Raw genomic sequence first — 21856 nt, forward strand, 5'->3', positions numbered from 1 at the left:
GCGGGAAGGAGAGAGAGGAAGAGAGAGAAACATCGATGTGAAAGGGACACATCGAGTGGCCGCCACCCACATGACCCAACCAGGGCCGGGGACAAACTGCAGCCAAGGTACATGCCCTTAGCGGGAACCAAACCCGGGTCTCTGTGGACCGCAGGCTGATGCTCTAACCGCTGAGCCAAACCGGCCAGGGCTAGTTAATGTATTCTTTACAAGAGTCATTCAGTTATTGTTCCCTAGATTTTGTTCAAAGTCAAATACTCAGGATTCAAACCCAGACCTTTCTGATTCCAGAATCTATGGACTTTTCACTATATTGCACTATCTTCCGTCCTATTATGACACATTGAATCCTGTTATTCATATGCTTCATAAATTACCATGAGTGAAGACTCATGCAACAGAGCTCCAAGCTCCTTTCGCAAATGAACATTTACAATGTTTGAGAAGGAAGGTAGCTGCACAGTGCTCAGCTAACTGTTCTTGTTCCTGTAAGAGCCACCTCTGCTTCAAGCTGGTAAAATATTCTCATTCAATATTGGATTTATCTTGGCAGTGCTATGAGAGCCTGTAGAATGGATTATTCACACAATCATCTTCATTGAAGTAACGGATCAAAATTCTGCTCTAAGGTTATCTGCTGTGAAGGTGAAGAAAAGCTAACCATATTGTTAAGCAAGGAAACTATCCACTTAGAGCCTGATGAATGTGATCTTTTTTATATTAATGAGAATAAACAGACTTTGCCAAATCTTTACTTGGCTCAGTTACATGATCCTGACATGACAACAGCCTGTGGGAAAGAAGTTTCAGGCAAAAAGGAATTTTGGCTCACGTGCTATTTAACAACACTGTGATTCTTCCAAGTATTAATCATTCTAATAACTTATTTGCCTTGTAACAAAATGCGCATCGTGTGCTCCCTAGGAATAAGAAGTCGATGTGAAGACTTTCTTACAAAGAGCTTCCACATCTCTCCATCTGTTCTCTCGGAAGCCTGCAGGACTGCTTTGCAAACCCCAGTGAAGGCATTAGGAGCCTTTGGCCCCCAAAGTTAATCACTTGTCAGCTTCCCATGTAGTAAACACATGGTTGTGCAGTTCTGCATTCTGCCCATAAACCTGTTTCACCTCCTTAGGTTTCAAATTTGATTTATGAATGACAATAATAATTTTAACCCTCGGGTTGATCATGTTGGATTAGAGAGGTGCGTTTCATCATAAGAAAAAATAGAATAAAAAAGACCACCTTAGGGGAAAAGGAAAGTTTTAAGCAAAAATGATACAAATAACTTTGGTCCACGTGGCTGGTTTCCTCACCACAACCAGGGTCCCTAGTGCTCAGCCTCGTGAGCCTGGAAGTGCCAACTTTTCAAGAAAAAGATGATGTGGTGCTTGTTAGGGATATCGCTTTCTCTTTCCACAAATGAAGGCTGACTTATTACATCGATGAGCCTTTTCACAAAGTTAGTTTTTAATCTATAAAATATTTATCTTGTCAGGTATAGGTAAAAGAGAGATGCCTTAAATCCAGCACGTGTTATATCTAATGCCACTGTCATTTATTTGCCTATTGTTTATAGAACATCAGATGTTAAAATAACTTTTAAAGTCTAATACAGTATTTTTAATAGTAATGAGGAGGGAAACAATCTAAATATTCATCATTCAAGTAAATCATTGTAACCATTTGATAGAATGTTGATACCCCTTTAGGAGAAGGAGAAGCGTTCTTCAATGACTTTTTAGTAATATGACAAATATTCAGAAAATAATTCTAAAAAATATCCCAAGATATAAAATTGTTTCCAAAGAACAAAACATGTAAATACATAAACTATTAGAAAGTAATATAGTAGACTAGTAGCAGTATTTATGTATGGGATGTAGGGTTGTGGGTAATGTTCATTTAATTCTTAAAAAAATTTTTTTACAATGGTCACATATTTATGTCTAATTAAAAATCTTATTTTGGTCTATCAGCAAGAAGAACAGTAATAATTTTGAGGAATCTGACAAATTATTCAGTGAGTAACTAAACGTTGCCCAATTGAAATGATAAATGTCCCTAGTCAGTCTCATTAGAGATGTTTATGTTTGGATGTAAAACTTTCATGAAAGTATGTCTGTCTTATTTAAAACAAAAATAAAAGAAAAAACTACAGGTTACTAACATCTTCCAATAAGAGTTTGGTCTTAATATTTTAAGTATTATTTTCTCTAAGCCTTCTCTAGGATGAATAGTTCTACTTGTTTATAACAGCATTACGAATTCAACTACAGTAATACTAAAACTACATGTGTCTTAATGAGGAAAACTAGCCCTGGCCAGTTTGGCTCAGCAATTAGAGCGTCGGCCTGCGGTCCAGAGAGACCCGGGTTCAGTTCCCGCTAAGGGCACGTACTTCGGTTGCAGTTTGTCCCTGGCCCTGGTTGGTCGTGCGGTGGCAGCCACTCGATGTGTCCCTTCACGTCGATGTTTCTCTCTCTCTCTCTCTCCCTTCCTCTCTCTCCCTCCCACTCTATCTGTACAAAAAATGGAAAAATATCCTCGGGTGAGGATAAAAAAAAAAAAAATGAGGAAAACTACTTGTGTCTTAATGAGGGTGTGACTTTTTTCTGTTGAAATAGAAAAGAAAGACCTTGAACTTGCATACAATTCTTTGAAAGACTTGAAAACAATAGAAGCTTCTCCCAGTAGCACAAACCTTCCCCGTGTTCCCTCCTAACAGAGTTTGGCAATCAAGTCATGGACATTACATGATAAATACCATTCAGAGTTTTGCTTTCAACTGCCTTGTTGGCAAAAATTTTGAAACCCTGGAGGTACCAGCCTCAGAAGCTAGACCTCAGTGGGAATAAGAAGCAATAGATAGTCCCAAATCCGAGGAAAGAACAGGTCTAGGTCCACCTAAGTGAGAAACCACCTACCCTTCACTCATTTAAAAGCAGTGATGACTTAACAGGACAAGGCTCAAATGCAAAGTAGGAAGCCTAAGGAATAAGCTAGAACAGAAACTGCTTTTGCTCTGGGGCATTTGACTATTCAGGTACATTTTAACTTTTGTTTTGATAGCCTCATGGAGTAAAGTGGACATTAATAAAAACCCAGGGCATATAAAACGTTCAGAATTGAAGAGGGGACCTAACAAAAAAAAAAAATCTGTGATCCTAAGGGGCTAGATCTTCCGAGTAAGGTGAACACAAAGCCAGTTTTCACAAGTTGCATCCAAGCTTCAGTTCTCCTGAGTGGTGCAGGGAACCTCAGCCTCTGAATTTGACTTAAGGTATCCTACACTTGTTTTGCCAGGATGTGCCTGGAAACTATACAAATCTCTCCTGGAAGAGCATGCTTTCCTCATATCCTCACATTATTCCTGAAAATGCAGGGTGGGGCAAATAGGTTTACAGTTGTTCATATGAAAAATAACACAATAATTAATAAATACTCACTACGGTAAACCTACTTAACTCCGCCCTGTATTCTGAGACAAAGATAATCTGGTATTAAAAGCCAAGTCACCTTGTGCTCTCTTCGGCACACGTATACTAAAACTGGAAGGATACGGAGAAGATTCATTCACATGGCCCCTGCGCAAGGATGACACGCAAACTCGGGAAGCGTTCCATATTTTAAAAACAAAGCAAAACAAACAAACAAAAAAACAAGTCACCTTGCCCTGGTCGGTTTGGCTCAGCGGTTAGAGCGTCGGCCCACGGACCAGAGAGACCCGGGTTCGGTTCCCGCTAAGGGCACGTACCTCGGTTGCAGTTTGTCCCCGGCCCTGGTTGGGTCGTGTGGGTGGCAACCAGTCGATGTGACTCTCTCTCTCTTCCTTCCTCTCTCCTTCCTGCTCTATCTGAAGATAAATGCAAAAATGTCCTCGGGTGAGGATAAACAAACAAACAAACAAACAAAACCAAGTCACCTTAAGAAAGAAACAGTGAGAACAGTAACAGGTCTCTTAAGATTTGAAACACTGAAATGACTAGATACAGACTACAGTCTGAATATATTTACTATGTAAAGAAATAAAAGAAAAACTTGTATGTAACTGTAGGGAGAGGGAAACCATGACCCCACAATTAATAATATAATAATTGGTACTAAGAATTCATTGACCAGATAATTTAGCTAAAGAAAGAATGATTGATTGAACTGGAAAACAAGTCAGAAGATACTCTTCAGAGTGCAATATAGGAAAACAAAGAATAAGTGATAAGAGAATGAAGGTAGCCTTGGCCGGTTTGGCTCCATGGTAGGAGTGTCGGCCCATGGACTGAAGGGTCACAGGTTTGATTCCCAGGCAATGGCATGTACCTGGGTTGCAGGTTCTATCCCCAGCCCTGGTCAGCATCCGATCAATGTGTCTCTCTTCTATCTATATTTCTGTCTCTCCTTCCCTACCTTCCACTCTTTCAAAAAATCAATAGAAAAATCAAGATTAACAACAACAACACACACTTACACACAAGAGAATGGAGGTAGAAGGCCTACATACTTTTAACTTGAATCCCAAAAGAGAAAAGAGAATATGAGGTACAGAATATGAGACACAAACCATAAAAATGACGAGGAATTTTAAAAAATTGATAAACAATATTCATCCACAAATTCAAGAAGCCTAACAAATCCAAGAAAGATATACAGAACTCCACAGTTTAATACAGCACACAAAAACTACCAAAAGACAAAGTCAAAGAGAAAAATCTTAAAAATAACTAGACAAAACATACTTTCCTCCAGAAATGTTTCAATGGAAACTTAAATAAGTTATATCCCAGAGTATGAACCAAGATATTTATTTTAAAAAACCCCAAAATGATGCCATCTCTTAAATTAAGACACTTTTGTTTTCCTTTAATAATTATAAGACATTGATATCTAGTGTCAATTAATATGCAGATACACTAAAACTCCTCAGAAAAGAATAAAATTTTGCTTTTAATATCAATTTAATTTTCCAGAGAAGTTAGACTTTGAGGGGATCCACCTTTATTTTACTTAATTTTTTTATTTATCCTCACCCGAGGACATTTTTGCATTTATCTTCAGATAGAGCGGGAGGAAGAGAGGAAGGAAAAGAGAGAAAGAAACATCAATGTGAGACACATCGAGTGGTTGGCACCCACACAACCCAGCCAGGTCGGGGACAAACTACAACTGAGGTACATGCCCTTAGTGGGAACCGAACCCAGGATTCTCTGGTTTGTGGGCCGATGCTCTAACCACTGAGCAAAACCGTCCAGGGAAGGTACCCACCTTTTAATAGAAGAAGTCAAAAGAAAGAAATACTGAAACATAGATACTCAACTTGATTTGACTCTCTGGGTCTGGGTAGAGGACATGATGCATTTTCTGCAGATTCTTTGTCAAATTTTTAAGTGTATGGTGCACGAGGTTTAGTTTCTGAAAGATTCTGAATATCCCTTTTTTTTCTTTATTGATTTTAGAGAGGGAGGAAGGGAGAGGGAGAGAGAGATAGAAACATTGATGAGAGAGAACATTGGTTGGCCACCTCCTGCACGCCCCCCACTGGGGATCGGGCCCACAACCTGGGCATGTGCTTTGACTGGAAATTGAACCAGCGACCTCTTGGTGCATGTTGGTGGACACATCCGGGCTCCCTTTTGTTTTTTAAAAGCTAAAGGTTGATTGTCTCATTTATGAAAATGAAGGAGTCTTCAGGTGATGAGGGGTGGCGTGAAGAAGTGGGAATAGCATTAGAGGGATCCAAGAAATGTGCATTCCAGTCTCAATTTTAGTCAGTTAGCTGTGTGACATGTGTAAGCCACTCTGCCTCAGAGGCTACAGTTATTCTATATGCCTATCATCTTAAGTTCCAGGCCACATATATATACCTTTGAGTAAACCTAGGTCCCAAGAACAGACATTCACAGTAGTTCTTGGTCTCCAGTCTTTGCCCATGAATGCAGGACATTAAGTTCCACACTATTTCTAGGTGGCACCCAGAAGCGACCATACATACGCATGATCTTAGTGATTTTATTTCCCTGTGACTTATACCTTCTCCCTATTGTTTTGACTGTCTTTGGGAGTCTGTAGCTGTAACCTCCAAAATGAGATGTAAATATCATCCCGCAACAAGCCTACAGTTCAGGGTCCCACTGAGGACGGGGTCATATCTCTGGAGACCTCAGTGCATCGAAGTGGTGGAGAGCCCCGTTTTGGATTACTCTGTCACCTGGCGCAATGCTCCCTGACTCCCTATGCCCGTAGAGAGATCAGGGAGACGGCTCTTCCACATTTTGTTTTCTATAGGCTCCACGCTCCCAGGGGTGCAGCTGGGTACAGAGAGAGGAAGGCACAGAAAGCAGGGCAGGCTATACGCATATAATCATGAAGTGACATGAGCCGGACACTCAGAGTGAACCTTCTGCCACGGCTGTCCACTCTGCTTAGGCTTCTAGCATGCCTCAAAGCTTAGGACAGCTCCTACCCAGAGGCATGACTCGGTCACTTCCCAGGGCTCATTCAGTTTGAACATTTTCATCAACTCGGGTGTTTCAGGAAAAGGCCCATCCTTACTGTATTGGGTTTAAAAATTCTTGCCAATGCACTGAGCAAAATGACGTCCTGAAAGCACTTCATTAGAGACTCAGTCCTTTGGATTTGGTGTATTTTCCAGTCCTCTATAGAAATGCTAAGGATCCTGGGCTTCTTGTATGTTAGCTGGCTGATAAAAAAAAAAAAAAAAGGCCAAGATTTGGAGCCTTAGAAGGAGGTAGAGAGTAAGAGCTATGCCTTTTTTTTTTTTTGGTTCTTCTCATTATGTAATGTATTTATTCATTTTTTTTTTTTTTTTTTTATTGCAGAAACATTTATTGAGGGCTCTTAGGGGCTGCATTGTGTTCCCCAAAAAGACATGTTGAAGTCCTAATCTCCAGTGCCTCAGATGTGGCCCTATGTAAAAATAGTGTCATTGCAGAGATTTTGGTTAAGATGAGGTCACAATGGAGTAGGGGGGGGGCCCTTAATCTATTATGACTTGTGCCCTTATAAGAAGATAGTCATTAAAAACAGAGACACAGCCCTGGCCGGTTTGGCTCAGCGGTCAGAGCGTCGGCCTGCGGTCTGGAGAGACCCGGGTTCGGTTCCCGCTGGGGGCACGTGCCTCGCTTGCAGTTTGTCCCCTGTCCTGATTGGGTCATGTGGGTGGCGACCACTCGGTGTGTCCCTTTTGCGTCGATATTTCGCTCTCTCTCTCTCCCTCCCACTCTATCTGAACAAAATATCAAAAAATGTCCTCGGGTGAGGATAAAAAACAACAACAACAACAAAAACAGAGACACAGGAGAATGTCATGTGAAGACAGAGGATTAGGATGATGCCTCTGTAAGCCAAGAAACACCAAAGATTGCCAAGAAACCACCAGAAGCTAGAAAAAGGCAAGGAGTGTTCCCCTATAGGCTTAGGAAGAAGCATGTTCTCTGCGATGCTTTGATTTCAGACTTTTAGCCTCCGGAATTATGGCTTATGCTCTTTTAACAAACTATAGAAATGATCCCTGAAAGTATAGTCTTGACTTATGCTCTTTTAAGTTATCCAGTTTGTCCTATTTTATTATGGTAGCCCTAGGAAACTAATACAAGGGCCTATGTACCAATTCTCGTTCTAGTGGCTTTGAATCAAAGTTTAAAAAAATGTGGTTTCATCTTCAGGGACGGGGGTGGAGAGAGAGATTGGTTAAGAATTTTGTATTGTTAGGAGAAGGGCTTTAAAATTATCTATCTATCTATCTATCTATCTATCTACTCTAAAATAAATAAAAAGATCAAGCTGTTATAGAATGACTTGGGTAAGATGCTCTCTTATTTTCTTTCTTTGAAAGTACTGAGATGACAGCTTTGGAGATCGAAAAGATGGTTTATGTTTACAACAAAAAGTAAGCAGGGATCACCCTGGCCGGTTTGGCTCAGCGGTTAGAACGTCAGCCCGCAGTCCAGAGACCTGGTTTCAGTTCCCACTAAGGGCACGTACCTCGGTTGCAGTTTGTCCTTGGCCCCGGCTGGGGTCATGTGGGTGGCAGCCAGTCAATGTGTCTCTTTCGTATCGATGTTTATCTTTCTCTCTCCCTTTTGCTCTATCTGAAGATGAATGCAAAAATGTCCTCAGGTGAGGATAAAAAAAAAAATAAGCAGGGATCACTAGAAGTCAGCAAGACTTTACAAAGAACAGGTTCTATCAGGGTCAATTCATCACCTGTGACAGGAAAGTCAGACTGGTAGTTGACAAAGTGTATTGGCCTGGCCGGTGTGGCTCAGTGGTTGAACATTGACCCATGCACCAAGAGGTTACCAGTTCGATTCCCGGTCAAGGCACATGCCCAGGTTGTGGGCCCAATCCCCAGTTGGGGGTATGCAGGAGGCAGCTAATCGATGTTCTCTCTCATTGATGTTTCTATCTGTCTTTCTCTTTCCTTTTCTTTCTCTCTAAAAAAAAAAAAAAAAAAAAGAATTTACTATCACACCTGATAGTTTTCCTTATGATGTTCTTATGGACAAGATGGAGTGGTTGACTTGGCAATTGAGGGAACAACTGTACCTATGGATTGATGATTAATTAATGGAGCTATGCCAATCTGGGTTGAGGTTTCCAGTGGAATGCCAAAGAGCTATTACACAAGTGTTGTCCTTTCAACATTTTTATTAGTGACCCAAAAACATCAGACATTATTAAATTTGTCTTTGATGGGCCAGATGACTTTATCTACACCTGGACATACGCACTAGTTCTAGATGGAACCATATACTTAAGGTGAGCAGAAGGGAGCCAGAAGATGTTTTGGCCAAGAGTGATCAAGTTGGTAACCTGAAGGAAAATATCAGTTCTGTAATATAAGAAACTGATGAGTATCTGGGGATATTCAAGTTAAATAATAGAGGACCCAAGACATATATGACAGCCAAGAGATAGCGTGTTTTACCTGGATTGAAGTGTTGTCATCAGTGGGTCAAATAACAGGAAAGCAATATCAGCTTGATATGAGAAAAATTTTAAGATGTTAGTTTAAAAAAAAAATGCAGGCAATACAATTTGAAAGATAGCAAATCTCTATTGATTAATGTATAAATTTAGTAAAAATTTTGGCAGGATTTAAAAAATCTGATCACTTATTTTAAATATATAGAAGTTTAGAGGCCCATGGATAACTAAATCAATTTTGAAAAAGAAGAGCAAAAATGTTGTTGTCCAAAGAATAGTAAGATATACTATAAAACCATGATGATAAGCCAGTGTGGACTTGGTACACCCACAAGTAAATAAGCCAGTGGAGTAGAAGAAAGAGCTTAGTGACAGGTCCGTGTGTTTAGGAGAACTTGTTATATGAGAAGATACCACTTGAATCAATGAGGAAAAATGGATGGACTATTCCATGGGTTTTGTTTAGGAAACTGATGAACTATAGGAAAAAGTATAGTTGGAGAACTTTCACAATATATCAAGATGTGTGCAGATCGATTAAAGAAGTAAATGTGAAAGATAAACTTTAAAACAAATAGAAGAAAATATAGAAATATATATTTGTGATTTTGGAGTAGGAGGAACTTAATAAAAATTTCCAAAACACAAAACATAAGGGGAAAATTATTCAGTTTCCTATTTAAACATTAAGGATTTGGGATAATAACATATACAAAGTTATCAGGTTACTTTTAAGTGGGAAACTTTTTTTTGCAATGTCAGCAGCATAAGACAATGATTTTCAACCAGTGTACTGCAAGAATTTTGAAAACATATACCTGACATATCACTTAATACCTGACTATTTAGTCAGAGGTACTGGCTTCTTTTCCCATAGACTGTCAAGTAAAAAAATGACAACAGTTAACACAACAATAGCCATTCAGTATGAATGAATCAAAATTATACCTTTTTTTTTTTTTTCGTCAGAATGATTGACAAAAAATATATAATATATTTTGGTGTATTGCAGAATTTTAGTACTTAGTTCATGTGTGCCATGAGATGAAAAAGGTTGAAAATTGCTGCCATAAGAGGCTACTATTTAGCTATAACAAAATACTACAAGTAAATGCAAGTAAATCCACAAAGTGAAAGATAGGAATCTTATTTGGAAAATAGTCCTATTAAAATGAACCCACGAGACTGTGGTTTTCTTGTTCACACATTCTGCAAATAGTTATTGAGGGCTTATCACATACCAGCATTGTTCTAGGTCCTGGGAATACAACAGACAAAACTCTGTCCTCATGGAATGTCAGTGCTCCGCAGTGTTCTCTCTCACCAACAGAAAAAAGAAATCATTTCTACTAAGTGAGTTTTCCCTCTAAATTACGATTATGTCATTTTTAAATTGGAAGGATTTTTCAGGGTGCATTTCTTCTAAACTCATACTTTTGCATGACAATAAATAAGTTCCCTCACAGATCTGACAGGCATGAGTACCTGACACCTGGCTTGTGTCTACACTGGAAAGCCAAAGTTAGGCGGATCCACAGTGCTTCAGAGTGAATCATGGTCTTTCGTCTACAATCTGTGTGTGACATTTGGCAACAGTCTGAGCTTTGGTTTCCTCATCGGTGAAATGGCACTAAAGATGAGACTTGACATCAAGCTGGTGTAAGGATTAAATGAAATAATATAAAACAGAACAGCATCTGGCACAGGATAAAAGCTCAGTGTTGGGTGTTTTTACTTTTATATCTTGATAATGGATTATAATTCCAAAGACTGTTTTCCTACACATCATATTTAAAAATTAGTATGGTAACACCTCTTAGTTATTAATGAGGCAATTGAGATTTTCTCTAATAATAAGCAGAAAAGGAAGTCATATACTTTCCCTAGTGGTGTATGAGGTGTGTCTCATTGATTAACCATTAATCCTGGGGTGTGAAACCTGAACTCAGGATTGTAGGGCTTGAAGGTACGTGAGGAGATCATCTTGTCAGTCCCAGCCCCTTTTTTCACACAGAAGAACTCAAAGCCCTGGAGGACATAAGTGTCCTTCCCTGAGTTTGTACAACTAGAACCGTGGCTCTGTGGTTTATGTGATAATGCTGAATTGATTAGATTAGAAAGATTATTAAGATTAGGACAGAAAGATTGTGAATAGTGAAGGTATTAACCTAGCTGACTTGTCAAATGGCTGTGCGTTGGCAACATAAATAATCTCACTTAATCAGAGACCCAAGTTCTTCCACATGTGGAGAACTTACAGGCTTCCTGCTGTCATTCTTCGGGTCAGGAGGTGGAGCCGGTCTTTCTTATTAGAATAAGGTAAACAGATTCAGCCCAATTATAAGTAGAAAAAACATGTGCTCTCTCACTGAGGACTGCGGAGTGGTGACTGGCTGGAGACCTCGGGCGCAGCGACGGGGACCCGGAGCATGAGTTCTAAGCCAAAGTCCATCGGGATCATCGGAGCGCCTTTCTCCAAGGGACAGGTGAGTGCAAAGCCTTCCTTTGCAGAGCTGGGATTTATTAGGAAGTTTCAGACTTTAAAATCAGTGAGGTGGTGTTGTCTGCTTAGTTAAGTTCCCTGATACAACCTGGCCCTAAATAGTATATAATTTTAAGTTGTCTCACCAGTTTACAACACTGTGCAGTTGTGGTCACAAACCCACTCATTCCTGTGGCTCCTAATCTCAGCCACAGTCTACTTTCTTTGAATCTACTATTTTCCTCATATTTTTTAAAAGAAAAAATTTTATTTGAATGGAAATGGACTATTTCTGCATTTTAGCTACTTATTTAAATTTTCATGTTCTCATTGTTTTTGGTGATTATATATATATATATATATATAGAGAGAGAGAGAGAGAGAGAGAGAGAGAATTTTGAGAAAATTCATTTGTTTGGTTATGAAATTAATGCCTAGGAAAATTTCATAGATTGGCATTAACTTTAAAGTTATTTTAATTTGGATGACTTATATATGATTATTTTTTGGAACTTTGTGAATGATTCATATTATTTATTTATTTATTTATTATGATTCATATTTTTAAGGGCTTTAATAATTCTATATAAAAGTGTTAGTTCATGGACTAATTAGTGTTCGATCTCGGAGAGAGGAGGGCACAGCCAAAGTGATGCAGGAGCAGAACTGTATGCAGGGCACCTGCAAAGCACACGGACTGAATCCAAAATGGCATCAGCCTCGAACTCTGAAGGGGGTTTGCTTACATAGGGTAGCTGTTCACAGGCCCTGGCCCCGGGTCCTCCCAAACTTCTCCGGCCACTGCAGCGCCTTCATTCTGGCTGTGTAGGGCGTGTCCGCCACCCATCTGGGAGGCACGTTTCAGCCTGTTCCAAAGAGAGTGAAGGAACCTTGAAATCTTGAGCAGTGTCTTTTCTGTTCAGATCCTTGCAAATAGAATCCTTTGTGTGCCTCTTTTTGAGGGAGGAAAAATGAAAGAAAGGAAATCTGACTGTAAGTTGGTAACGTTGAAAGGACTGATGGATTTATGAAACTCCCAGATTGCAAAAACATACCAGTAACATTGAAATAAAGTCTTTTATTTTTCTGCCTGGCCACACTCATTCTGGTAAATATAATGAGATTATAGACACCTTAGATTTCAACATGTATCTGTCCTTAAGAGGAAGAAGAAGGAAAATAAAGCAAATAAGACAAGATTGAATTGAAACTCCTAAAGTTACTTTTTTGTTGTCGTTTTAAGTGGCGTTTCCCTCGGGTTTCTCAGAACTTTCTCTGCCCACCTGGGCAGTGTTGTACTCCTCTTAGTTTTGAACTCTTGCTTTGCACTCGGCTTCTTGTTGCAAAACAAAATGGGACAGGTCAGAGGTTAGAGACCCAAACTGCATTTGGACGGTCAGTAAATACTGCTTTACTTTCCCTGGAAATCCTTCAAAAGTCTTTCCCAGAACATAGAAACATTTTGCTGACACAGCAACTGTTCTTTTAATGCTGGGCTTAATTGAAAAATCCACAATATGCTCCCTTATTCTTGTGCAGGTCCTAACAAAGATAGAATTGCAATAACTGACAAAAAGGAGTAAGGGAAGCAGAAAGGACGGAAGGAAAAAAAGAAAGAAGGAAGAAAAAAGAAAGAAAAGGAAGGAAGGAAGGAAGGAAGGAAGGAAGGAAGGAAGGGAGGGAGGGAGGGAGGGAGGGAGGGAGGGAGGGAGGGAGGGAGGGAGGGAACAGCAGAAGGCCTTAGGCTGATAACAGCCCTCTAGGGGATATAGCCAATACATTTTCTGTCCTCAGCAATTTTTTTTCTTTTGCACCACAACCCCTCCCCCATTAAAACATGGGCCAATGATAATGAAGCTTATTGTCTCAGGATATTAAGGACGCAGAGAGAGATATTTTTCGACACTGAGCCATAGCATAGGCGGAGGAAATGACCAACATATAAGCATGTCCTGACCTAAAGGAGTAGAAGTTTGACAAACAAGCAAGGGAGAAGATTAGAGGGCAAATGGCTGGAAGGTTGAGTCTGAGAAAGGACTCCACCCTGCCTCACCCTCTTGTAAGGGAGCGGAAAGGAGGAGGGAGGTGGTGGCAAAAAATGAGGTAAGTATTCTATTTACTTTACAGGTGAGTTAACTAAGGCTCAGAGAGGTTTGGAAATCTACTCAAGGCCACAACAGCCTTGAGTGTTTGATCCCAAAGCCCGTGCTCCTGACTTGAATTGATGCCTCTTCAGATACACAGGGCATCTTACATTTGTGGCCAGTCAGGAACTAGGACTCTGCTTCAAAGTCAGTAGAGCTAACAGCTGATTTCCAAAGTGGGCAGGTAGACCAAGCAATACCACAGGACTGATCATGAGAAGGGATTTGAATCAAACACATAAAAAAGAATATCACTCTGAAAAAGGAAATGGAGCCAAGGAGCTTGACACTGGGGATTTACTTGGCACCCAGGGCAAGCACGTCATCTGTTCATTTGAACTGGGAAGAAGTATTTGCTTTGTTTGGTGCCACAGTCCAATCCTAAGGACAAACACAAGAGTCTTTTGGCACCTCTTCTCATTTGACAACAGGAGATAACTTTATATGTAAAAACCTTGTTGGAAATTAGAATCAGAGAGATACATAAAAGAAGTTTCTTTAGATCCCTCATCTGCCAGGAGAGAGAAGGTTTACTGCCAAGAGGAGTCATGTTAGCTTCCCTGATGTAAAACAGCAGGGGCAGAATTCTTGTTCATTGTGCTTATTAAGCAGGTCAAAAGTTGAAATACTAGGTTGGTCTGTGTGGGTTCAACCAGCTCCCAGGTGATTTTCCTTGTTTCCTGTTTGTCCCCAGAGCCCTACCTCACTACTACTGCACGTAGCTCTCCCGGTGCCACACTTTATTTTTTATTTTTTTGTGTATTTTTTTGTTTTTTTATCCTCACCCGAGGACATTTTTTGATATTTTGTTCAGATAGAGTGGGAGGGAGAGAGAGAGAGAGAAACATCGACGTGAAAGCGACACATCGAGTGGTTGCCACCCACACGACCCAACCAGGGCCGGGGACAAACTGCAACCAAGGTACATGCCCTTAGCGGGAACCGAACCCGGGTCTCTCCGGACCGCAGGCCAACACTCTAACCGCTGAGCCAAACCGGCCAGGGCCCGGTGCCACACTTTAAAACGAGCCTTTGCTCAGGCTCTTCCTCTAATTGACAAAGTTTCTCCACCACCCTGTCTGTCATCCTGAACTTGTGTTGTGCCACTGAGCTGAAATGTCATCTGCTCCACCTGACACCCTCTGTCCTGGGCAGAGAGAGGAGCATCCTGTTTTTGTTGTTATGACATCATGTATCTGCTTTGAAGCAAATCTCCAAGTAATTGATGTGAAATATCCAAATCCCTGATTAGCTTATGAGTTACTGAAAGACAGGAACTTCTTTGAATTATTGTGTCTCCATCTCTGTGTGCTTTGGCACAAAATAAATGTTCACTGTGTTGGTGACATGACATAATGGGAAGAGGAGACGATGGAAGGTTTTGAAATTCAAAGGACCTGGATAAGGTCTTAAGGCTCTGCCACTTGTTAGCTGTGTGCCTGGAGGAAAATTATATAACTTTCTGATTCTAGATCTTTGTATTTGACATAGGAGTGATCCAATCTACCTTGCTGTGATAATTAAATGAGATAATACATATTCCTGGCTCTGGAGGATCTTAAAAAAAAAAGTATTATTCAACTGATTACATAATGAAGAGTTCTGTATTGCGTGCGTCTGATGATTAAGTTGATGTCTGAGTTACTTTATGTTTTAATTGTGCAGCCCCGAGGAGGAGTAGAAGAAGGCCCTAAAGTATTGAGAAAGGCTGGCCTCCTTGAGAAGCTGAAAGAACAAGGTAATTTTTAGGTTGAAAGATGGACAGCCTGGCCCCCTCCCACTCTGAGGAAGGGGTGTGTCTCCATGATGTTGGTTACAACCTTCGAAGTACGCCCTGTAAACAAGGCAGCTCGTGGGAAAAACTTGCAATCCATGTTGTTGGGTGACTCAGCTATTTCGTCTTTGCAGCCAGACTTCTGCAAAGGACAGATGTCCTGTGTAAGGACATCTGTGTGCTATGAACTGGGGTTGGGATGGATGGTAGGGGAGTTGGGGGGATTGAACCCGAAAGGCAAGGGGCAGCAGGAAGTGCACTACTAGCAAGACGGGCCCTATTTGGATGATGAAATAAAACGGGAATAATGAGTCTGGGTTGAAGACTCCGCTTTTCTCGGCGGGGGCTTAGCTCATAGTAGGTCAAGGTCAGACTGAAAAGCATGCTCCTTGAATGGCTCAAGTGGGGAACCCAGCTCCTGGGCATGGTCCCTGAGGGAAGAGGCACTGGGGAGTCTGCGTGGGAAATACGGCCCGGCCTTCCAGCTCCACGAGGGAGGAGGACGAGGAAAGCCGGTGGTTGCTCAGAGTCTCAAGGCTTTTCTGAGCCCTGTGCCACCTGGAACCCAGGAACTGGGTGGCCGGTTGTATCAACAGGCTTCCTGGATCCCGTCCTTCTGTCACAGCTTCTGAAAACTGGGCTGTGAGACAGGATTGGAAATGGGATGGATCTGGGGCTTCTGAGTCAGGATCAGGTGAATTGTTTGTCCTGGGAGGCCTAAGCTCTCCAAAAATATTCCAATGGAAATTCACTGTAATATCAGAAATAATAAGGGAGTATTAAGTTACACCACTTCTACGAATAAACATAGAGAGTATAAAAAACCCTCAGTAATAATACTAATATGTGCGTATTATTACTCATATTATACACACACACATATTTGCGTGTGTGAGCAGGCAAAGGAAAAACACTTTGTATCTTAAAAGTACAGATAAAGTAAATGTTATCTTTATATAATAACCCCGATGAAGTATTGACAAGGATAATGAGCAACTGGAACCCTCAGATACTTCTGATGGGAATGCATAATGATATAGCCACTCAAGAAAGAAGATGGGCAGTTTCTTAAATAAATATTTACCTTTTCACACAGCAAATCTCCTCCTAGCTGTTTAGCCAAAAGAAGTGAAAACATATGTTCTCACAAGGTCATGTTTGTGCTTGAAGGTTTATAGCAGCATTATTTATAATAGCCCAAACACGGAAACAACAAAATGCCCAGCAACTGGTAAATAAATAAAGTAGCACATCCATACCAGTGACTGTCTTGGCTTCAAAGGGGCATGAGGGAACTGGGGTCGGGGGGGGGGGGTGTAATGGAAGTATTCTAAATCTTGATTGTGGTGGTGGTTGAAAGACTGGATATTTCTAAAATGCATTGACTGGCACACTTAAAATATATAAACTTTAGTAAATAAAAATTATATGTCATAAATCTAAAGAGAGAGAGAGATCCCAATAGAGAACAGGAAACCTGGATGGATGAACTGAGCTAGTCTGTCAGTTAACAAGTTAATTTGGACACATTTTATATCAAGTTAAATCTCTTGAAGGTGTTACTGTATCATGGATACACACAGACATGAATAAATACAATGCACAATGACCACTTAGTTCAGAACACTGAATGGAGCCCGTATCACAGTTTTACATGAAGCTCTGTACCTTGAGGCCTTTTAGAAAGTTTACCCAGGTCCTTAGGAACTTCGGGTTACCTGATTTAACAAGTGTAATGACAAAGTCTTTATTTTCTGAGTTTGCTGAAGTATTAGAATGGTTGGCAACCACACAGTCCTATTGAATTGTTAGACAATGCCACTGTGAGGAGGTGCCGCGGACAGAAGAGGGGGCTGAACTGCTTCAGCAGGTGACAGATTGGATTGAATCCAAGGATCGTTAATAAAATAGTGGTGTATTTTCTTCTGGGCATATATATATGTATATATATATATTCTTTTAAAAAACAATTTCTTTATTACAAATACAGTATACACTTTTTGTAGGAAAGTAGAAAGCACATAAGCACAGAGACAAAGACAGTGACACCACCCAAAAACCCAAACCAGAAGGTCACCCTGTTGTACTCGGAGCCGCCCTGGCGGACTCAGGTCTGCGCGAAGCCTGGCGAGCAGCAGGCACCGTGTGCGGCCAGGTGTGACGGCGCTGCCACGGTCTCTACCTTCACAACTTGTACAGGTCGTTCAGACTTTACTGTGCTTATACTTTAGACAATAAGACTTATTTTGTCAATTTAAAAACCGTCCTGCACAGACTGTTCTGTAATCTTTATTTAGTAACCTGCAACTTTTCATTTTAACTATAGAATGTGATGTAAAAGATTATGGGGACCTGCCCTTCGCTGATGTCCCCAATGACAGTCCATTTCAAATTGTGAAGAATCCAAGGTCCGTGGGAAAAGCGAACGAGCAGCTGGCCGGTGTGGTGGCAGACGTCAAGAAGAACGGACGGATCAGCCTGGTCCTGGGAGGAGACCACAGGTGCTGTTTGAATGAGGAAATTCACAGTCAACTCATTGTTCTTGATCACTGATCATAGGAACAACCCATTTAGGTCAACCTTTAAAAGTGTTTTCCATTATAATAGTAATAATTATACAATTTTTTTGAAATACACACACATATAAAAGGGGAAAAAAGATAACCCAGTGGTAATTGTACTTCCCTAACAACCACTTCAACTGGAATTTTAACAATCTGGCATATTATCCTTCCTGTCATATTTTTCCCTCAGACGTGATTTTGTTTAACATGCGTGTGTGTGATCCTGTTTTGTTTGTAATCTGTAGAAATTTCACCAGTGGGAGAATAAGGACATTGTAAGGCCAGTCCTAATCTTTTAACTTTTGTCTAAGCTATTACTTAGCTCTTCCATTCAGGCAAATTTTCTGGAGCTTAGAGTGCTTGAGATGAACTGTGAGGGTTCTGGACCTGGCTGAGTGGTCCTTCACGGTGTGGCGGGAGAGGAGGACGTTCAAGCAGAGACCTGTTTATTGCATAGTGAGTGAGCACTTGGGATATGGGACCGAAGTTGGAGGACTTCTGAGTGATGCTCCCCACTTGTAAACAATTGGACTAAAAAAATGGAAGGACTCTGTCATAATTCATAATTCACTTGGGAGAATTAAATATGTACCAAGAGAAATGAGAGTGCAGAAAACAAGCCAGATTTAACCGTGAAAAGGGAATAGTCTCATGCTAAGGAATTCCTTGTGTGGTAGCATTTTCACACGTATTTAATTTTTGGTGAAACTATAATTTACAATTTTATTAGAAAGTGGTTTTGAAGAATATTACAAGTTATTCAGTGATGCCTTGATGTTAACGTCTTAGTAACTATTAAGTGTAACCTCTACTTTGGCTATTGTTATAATTGTTTAACTGGCATCTGATTTAAAACCCATGAGAAATAGCAATCACTTTGACTTAAAGGAAAACCAAGAGTGAGCATTAAGTGAGATAACGGTATGATGTATGTCATGATACTGCAAACCTGATGTTCACACAAACTTTTTCTATAGTCTGGCGATTGGAAGCATCTCTGGCCATGCCAAGGTCCACCCAGATCTCTGCATCATTTGGGTGGATGCTCACACTGATGTCAACACTCCACAGACAACCTCGAGTGGGAACTTGCACGGACAGCCTGTGTCTTTCCTCCTGAAGGAGCTAAAGGGAAAGGTAAGAGGCTGGTTGGTATCGTGTCACAAAATAACCTTTAGTAGAAGTTCAGGAGATGGAGAGAAGTAAACACCCCTCAGCCATCTTATTATTGGTATAATCTCAAATTGTTTTCTTGGCAGCAATAAGCAAAGGGTTGGAGGATAGAAGTGGTGAAGCTGTCCTCTCCCTTCCTGGATAGTTTGAAAACTGACTTTATAGCTTCCCTTTTGATTCTTAAACTACCCTTTTTAGTAGGGGGGGCGGGGGCAGAGAGTAATCTTTTATAAGCAAGTGAACAGAGGTTCAGAGGTTAACCAACTCACTCAAGATCACATGCCAAGCAGAGCCAGGCAAGGGCCGGACCGGGTCTCCCGTGCTGACCCTGTTACATGCCACACAGCCTCTCATTCTCACCAAGTGTCCCCTCCACATCATAGGGCCTTCTCAAAAATGGAGTTTTAAAATCCGGATCACAATGGTTTATTATTTAACATCTTGATCGTGAGAAGCACATACCTAAATCATAAACAGAACTATTTCCTTGCTCCCTAGAAATTTCTTTTCTAAAAGATAAAAGATGAAATTCAAGATTTAACATTGTGGTTCATCATTTTTATGGATATGCTTGTAGTGTATCAATAAAACCACTTTTATTTATACAACCGTAGTATATTGGTCTTTATGACACTTGGGAATGTTATGTTGAACGCCCAGAAGTAACGTTTTCTCAACTGACAACTAAGGGATAGGTTTATGCACTAACAGAATATGTAGCCAGCACATGGGGACAGCTTGATTCTGGGACATTTGCATGTCACAAGGGTTGGTCAAAATTATTCCTCAGCCACTCTATGCCACCTTCTGGATTAACTCCTGATTGAGAAAGAGAAGCGATGCAGTAATGGGAGCACGCTGACTTCCTCAGAGTTCGGGAAAGCAGGGCCCAGTGGAAACGGCACAAATGACCGAACGCTGGTAAACGTGACAAATGATTCAGGTTAGGTCTGGGCCTCGGGTGAGGTTGGGTAGGGCCAAAGCAATCACGGGAACCGCTGGGGCAGGCAGGCATTCTCTTCATTTTGTATTGTCTTTTAATGATTCCTAAAAATGTATGTTCTGAATCTAAGACATATGCAATCCAACAAGTGTACTTAACTTTCAAGGTAAGAATTGCTCAAGAGACTCATACATAACCAAATGGAAACATTGCAATTTCAGATCCCTGATGTACCAGGGTTCTCCTGGGTGACGCCCTGCATATCTGCCAAAGATATTGTGTATATTGGCCTGAGAGACGTGGACCCTGGGGAACAGTAAGTTTATTCCTTGATGCAGTTTACCTTCATTTTTGTCCTTGCGCATGTTAGGTATACTGGCCAAACCAATGAGAAAAAACTATTTTAAGCACCAAGTCTATATATGTATACCTATGTCCACATGTATGTATATGTATGAATGTACATATACATACATGTATGCATTCAAATGATTTTATATTGACTTGGTTAATATATGTGTATATGTACATATATACATATATACACACACACACTGTGTATACACACACACACACACATATATATCCCAGAACTTAAACATTTTAGGTTTCTTACAACATTGATCTTTTCTTAAAAGGGAACGAGGGCATAGTCAGCCTCCGTGTTAATTATAGATTATCAATATCTCCTCTCTCATAGCTACATTTTGAAAACTCTGGGTATTAAATACTTTTCTATGACTGAAGTGGACAAGCTGGGAATCGGCAAGGTGATGGAAGAAACACTCAGCTATCTGCTGGGAAGGTAATGACACTTGTGTGTGTAACAGAAAGTGTTAAAAGAACTTGCTACTGACTCTAATCAGTGTTAAGTTATTAAGAAAGCCTTTATGTAAAATCATGGAATTTCACTAGGTTGTTCCTTGTTATAGAGCCAAGTAAGAACTATATTTATCTACCAAATGTTAACCACCAACTTTCAACTGAATTACTTTCCCACTTCTTAAAAGAAAGAAAAGGCCGATTCATCTGAGCTTTGATGTTGATGGGCTGGACCCATCTTTCACACCCGCTACTGGCACACCCGTCGTCGGAGGGCTGACTTACAGAGAAGGTATCTACATTACAGAAGAAATTTTCAAAACAGGTAGGTATACATCTGACTGAATAAAAAAGCAAGTGTACACATGACCAATATATATTTACACCCCCTGATCTGAGTCAAGCCCCGACCGACACTTCCAGAATGCCCATCGCATGATGCAGTGACCCAAGTGGTTTCAGTCGGTCACCCCCTCTGCACACACCTGAGTAACACTTCAGAGATACTGAATTTAAAATGTCAACTATGTAACACATTACCTTATTTTCATTTGTTGTTGTAGGGCTACTGTCAGGATTGGACATAATGGAAGTGAACCCATCTCTGGGGAAGACACCAGAAGAAGTAACTCGAACAGTCAACACAGCAGTAGCAATAACCTTGGCTTGTTTTGGAGTTGCTCGAGAGGGTAATCATAAGCCCATTGACTACCTTAACCCACCTAAGTAAATGTGGAGACATTATATAAAAATCTCACAGCTAATAACATGATTAGCAAATCTAATAATTTACTTAAGCTTATAGTTATCCTCTTACAGATTTGGTGTTTCAGAAAAATGTTTTACCTGAGGAAATATTAGTACAATTTGTATAAACTGTATCAATTCCCTCTTGGTGTGAAAGATTTGGAAACTCAAATTTCTGTAAATTTAAAAAGCTTGTATTTCCAATTTTGGCAAAAGACTTATCTTTAGAAAGAAAAGTATACATTAATTTCTAAATAGAAATTT

General features: G+C 40.4%; 1 protein-coding gene and 1 non-coding gene across 2 annotated transcripts; both read left to right on the plus strand.

Moving 5' to 3' along the window:
- Nucleotides 1-3520: 3520 nt before the first annotated feature.
- LOC118622062 lies at nucleotides 3521-3632 on the plus strand. The gene has a single exon (XR_004957900.1). It is a non-coding gene; the product is annotated as a U6 spliceosomal RNA (small nuclear RNA).
- A 7655-nt stretch (nucleotides 3633-11287) lies between these two features.
- Nucleotides 11288-21856, plus strand: ARG1 (arginase 1). Its single transcript, XM_036247917.1, has 8 exons — nucleotides 11288-11429; nucleotides 15235-15307; nucleotides 17670-17844; nucleotides 18885-19044; nucleotides 20245-20339; nucleotides 20724-20828; nucleotides 21034-21170; nucleotides 21409-21856. The coding sequence occupies exons 1-8, from the start codon at nucleotides 11373-11375 to the stop codon at nucleotides 21573-21575; spliced, it is 969 nt and encodes a 322-aa protein (XP_036103810.1). The 5' UTR covers nucleotides 11288-11372; the 3' UTR covers nucleotides 21576-21856.

Source organism: Molossus molossus, unplaced genomic scaffold (assembly GCF_014108415.1).
Source record: "Molossus molossus isolate mMolMol1 unplaced genomic scaffold, mMolMol1.p scaffold_m16_p_8, whole genome shotgun sequence".
NCBI classification, from domain to species: domain Eukaryota; kingdom Metazoa; phylum Chordata; class Mammalia; order Chiroptera; family Molossidae; genus Molossus; species Molossus molossus.

What these genes read in the sequence shown, in the direction of transcription:
- ARG1 (XM_036247917.1), top strand. Translation starts at nt 11,373, where the DNA reads ATGAGTTCTAAGCCAAAGTCCATCGGGATCATCGGAGCGCCTTTCTCC. An exon ending in GTCCTGGGAGGAGACCACAG is followed by an intron (nt 17,845 to 18,884) that starts GTGCTGTTTGAA and finishes CTTTTTCTATAG; the next exon opens with TCTGGCGATTGGAAGCATCT. An exon ending in GACGTGGACCCTGGGGAACA is followed by an intron (nt 20,340 to 20,723) that starts GTAAGTTTATTC and finishes CCTCTCTCATAG; the next exon opens with CTACATTTTGAAAACTCTGG.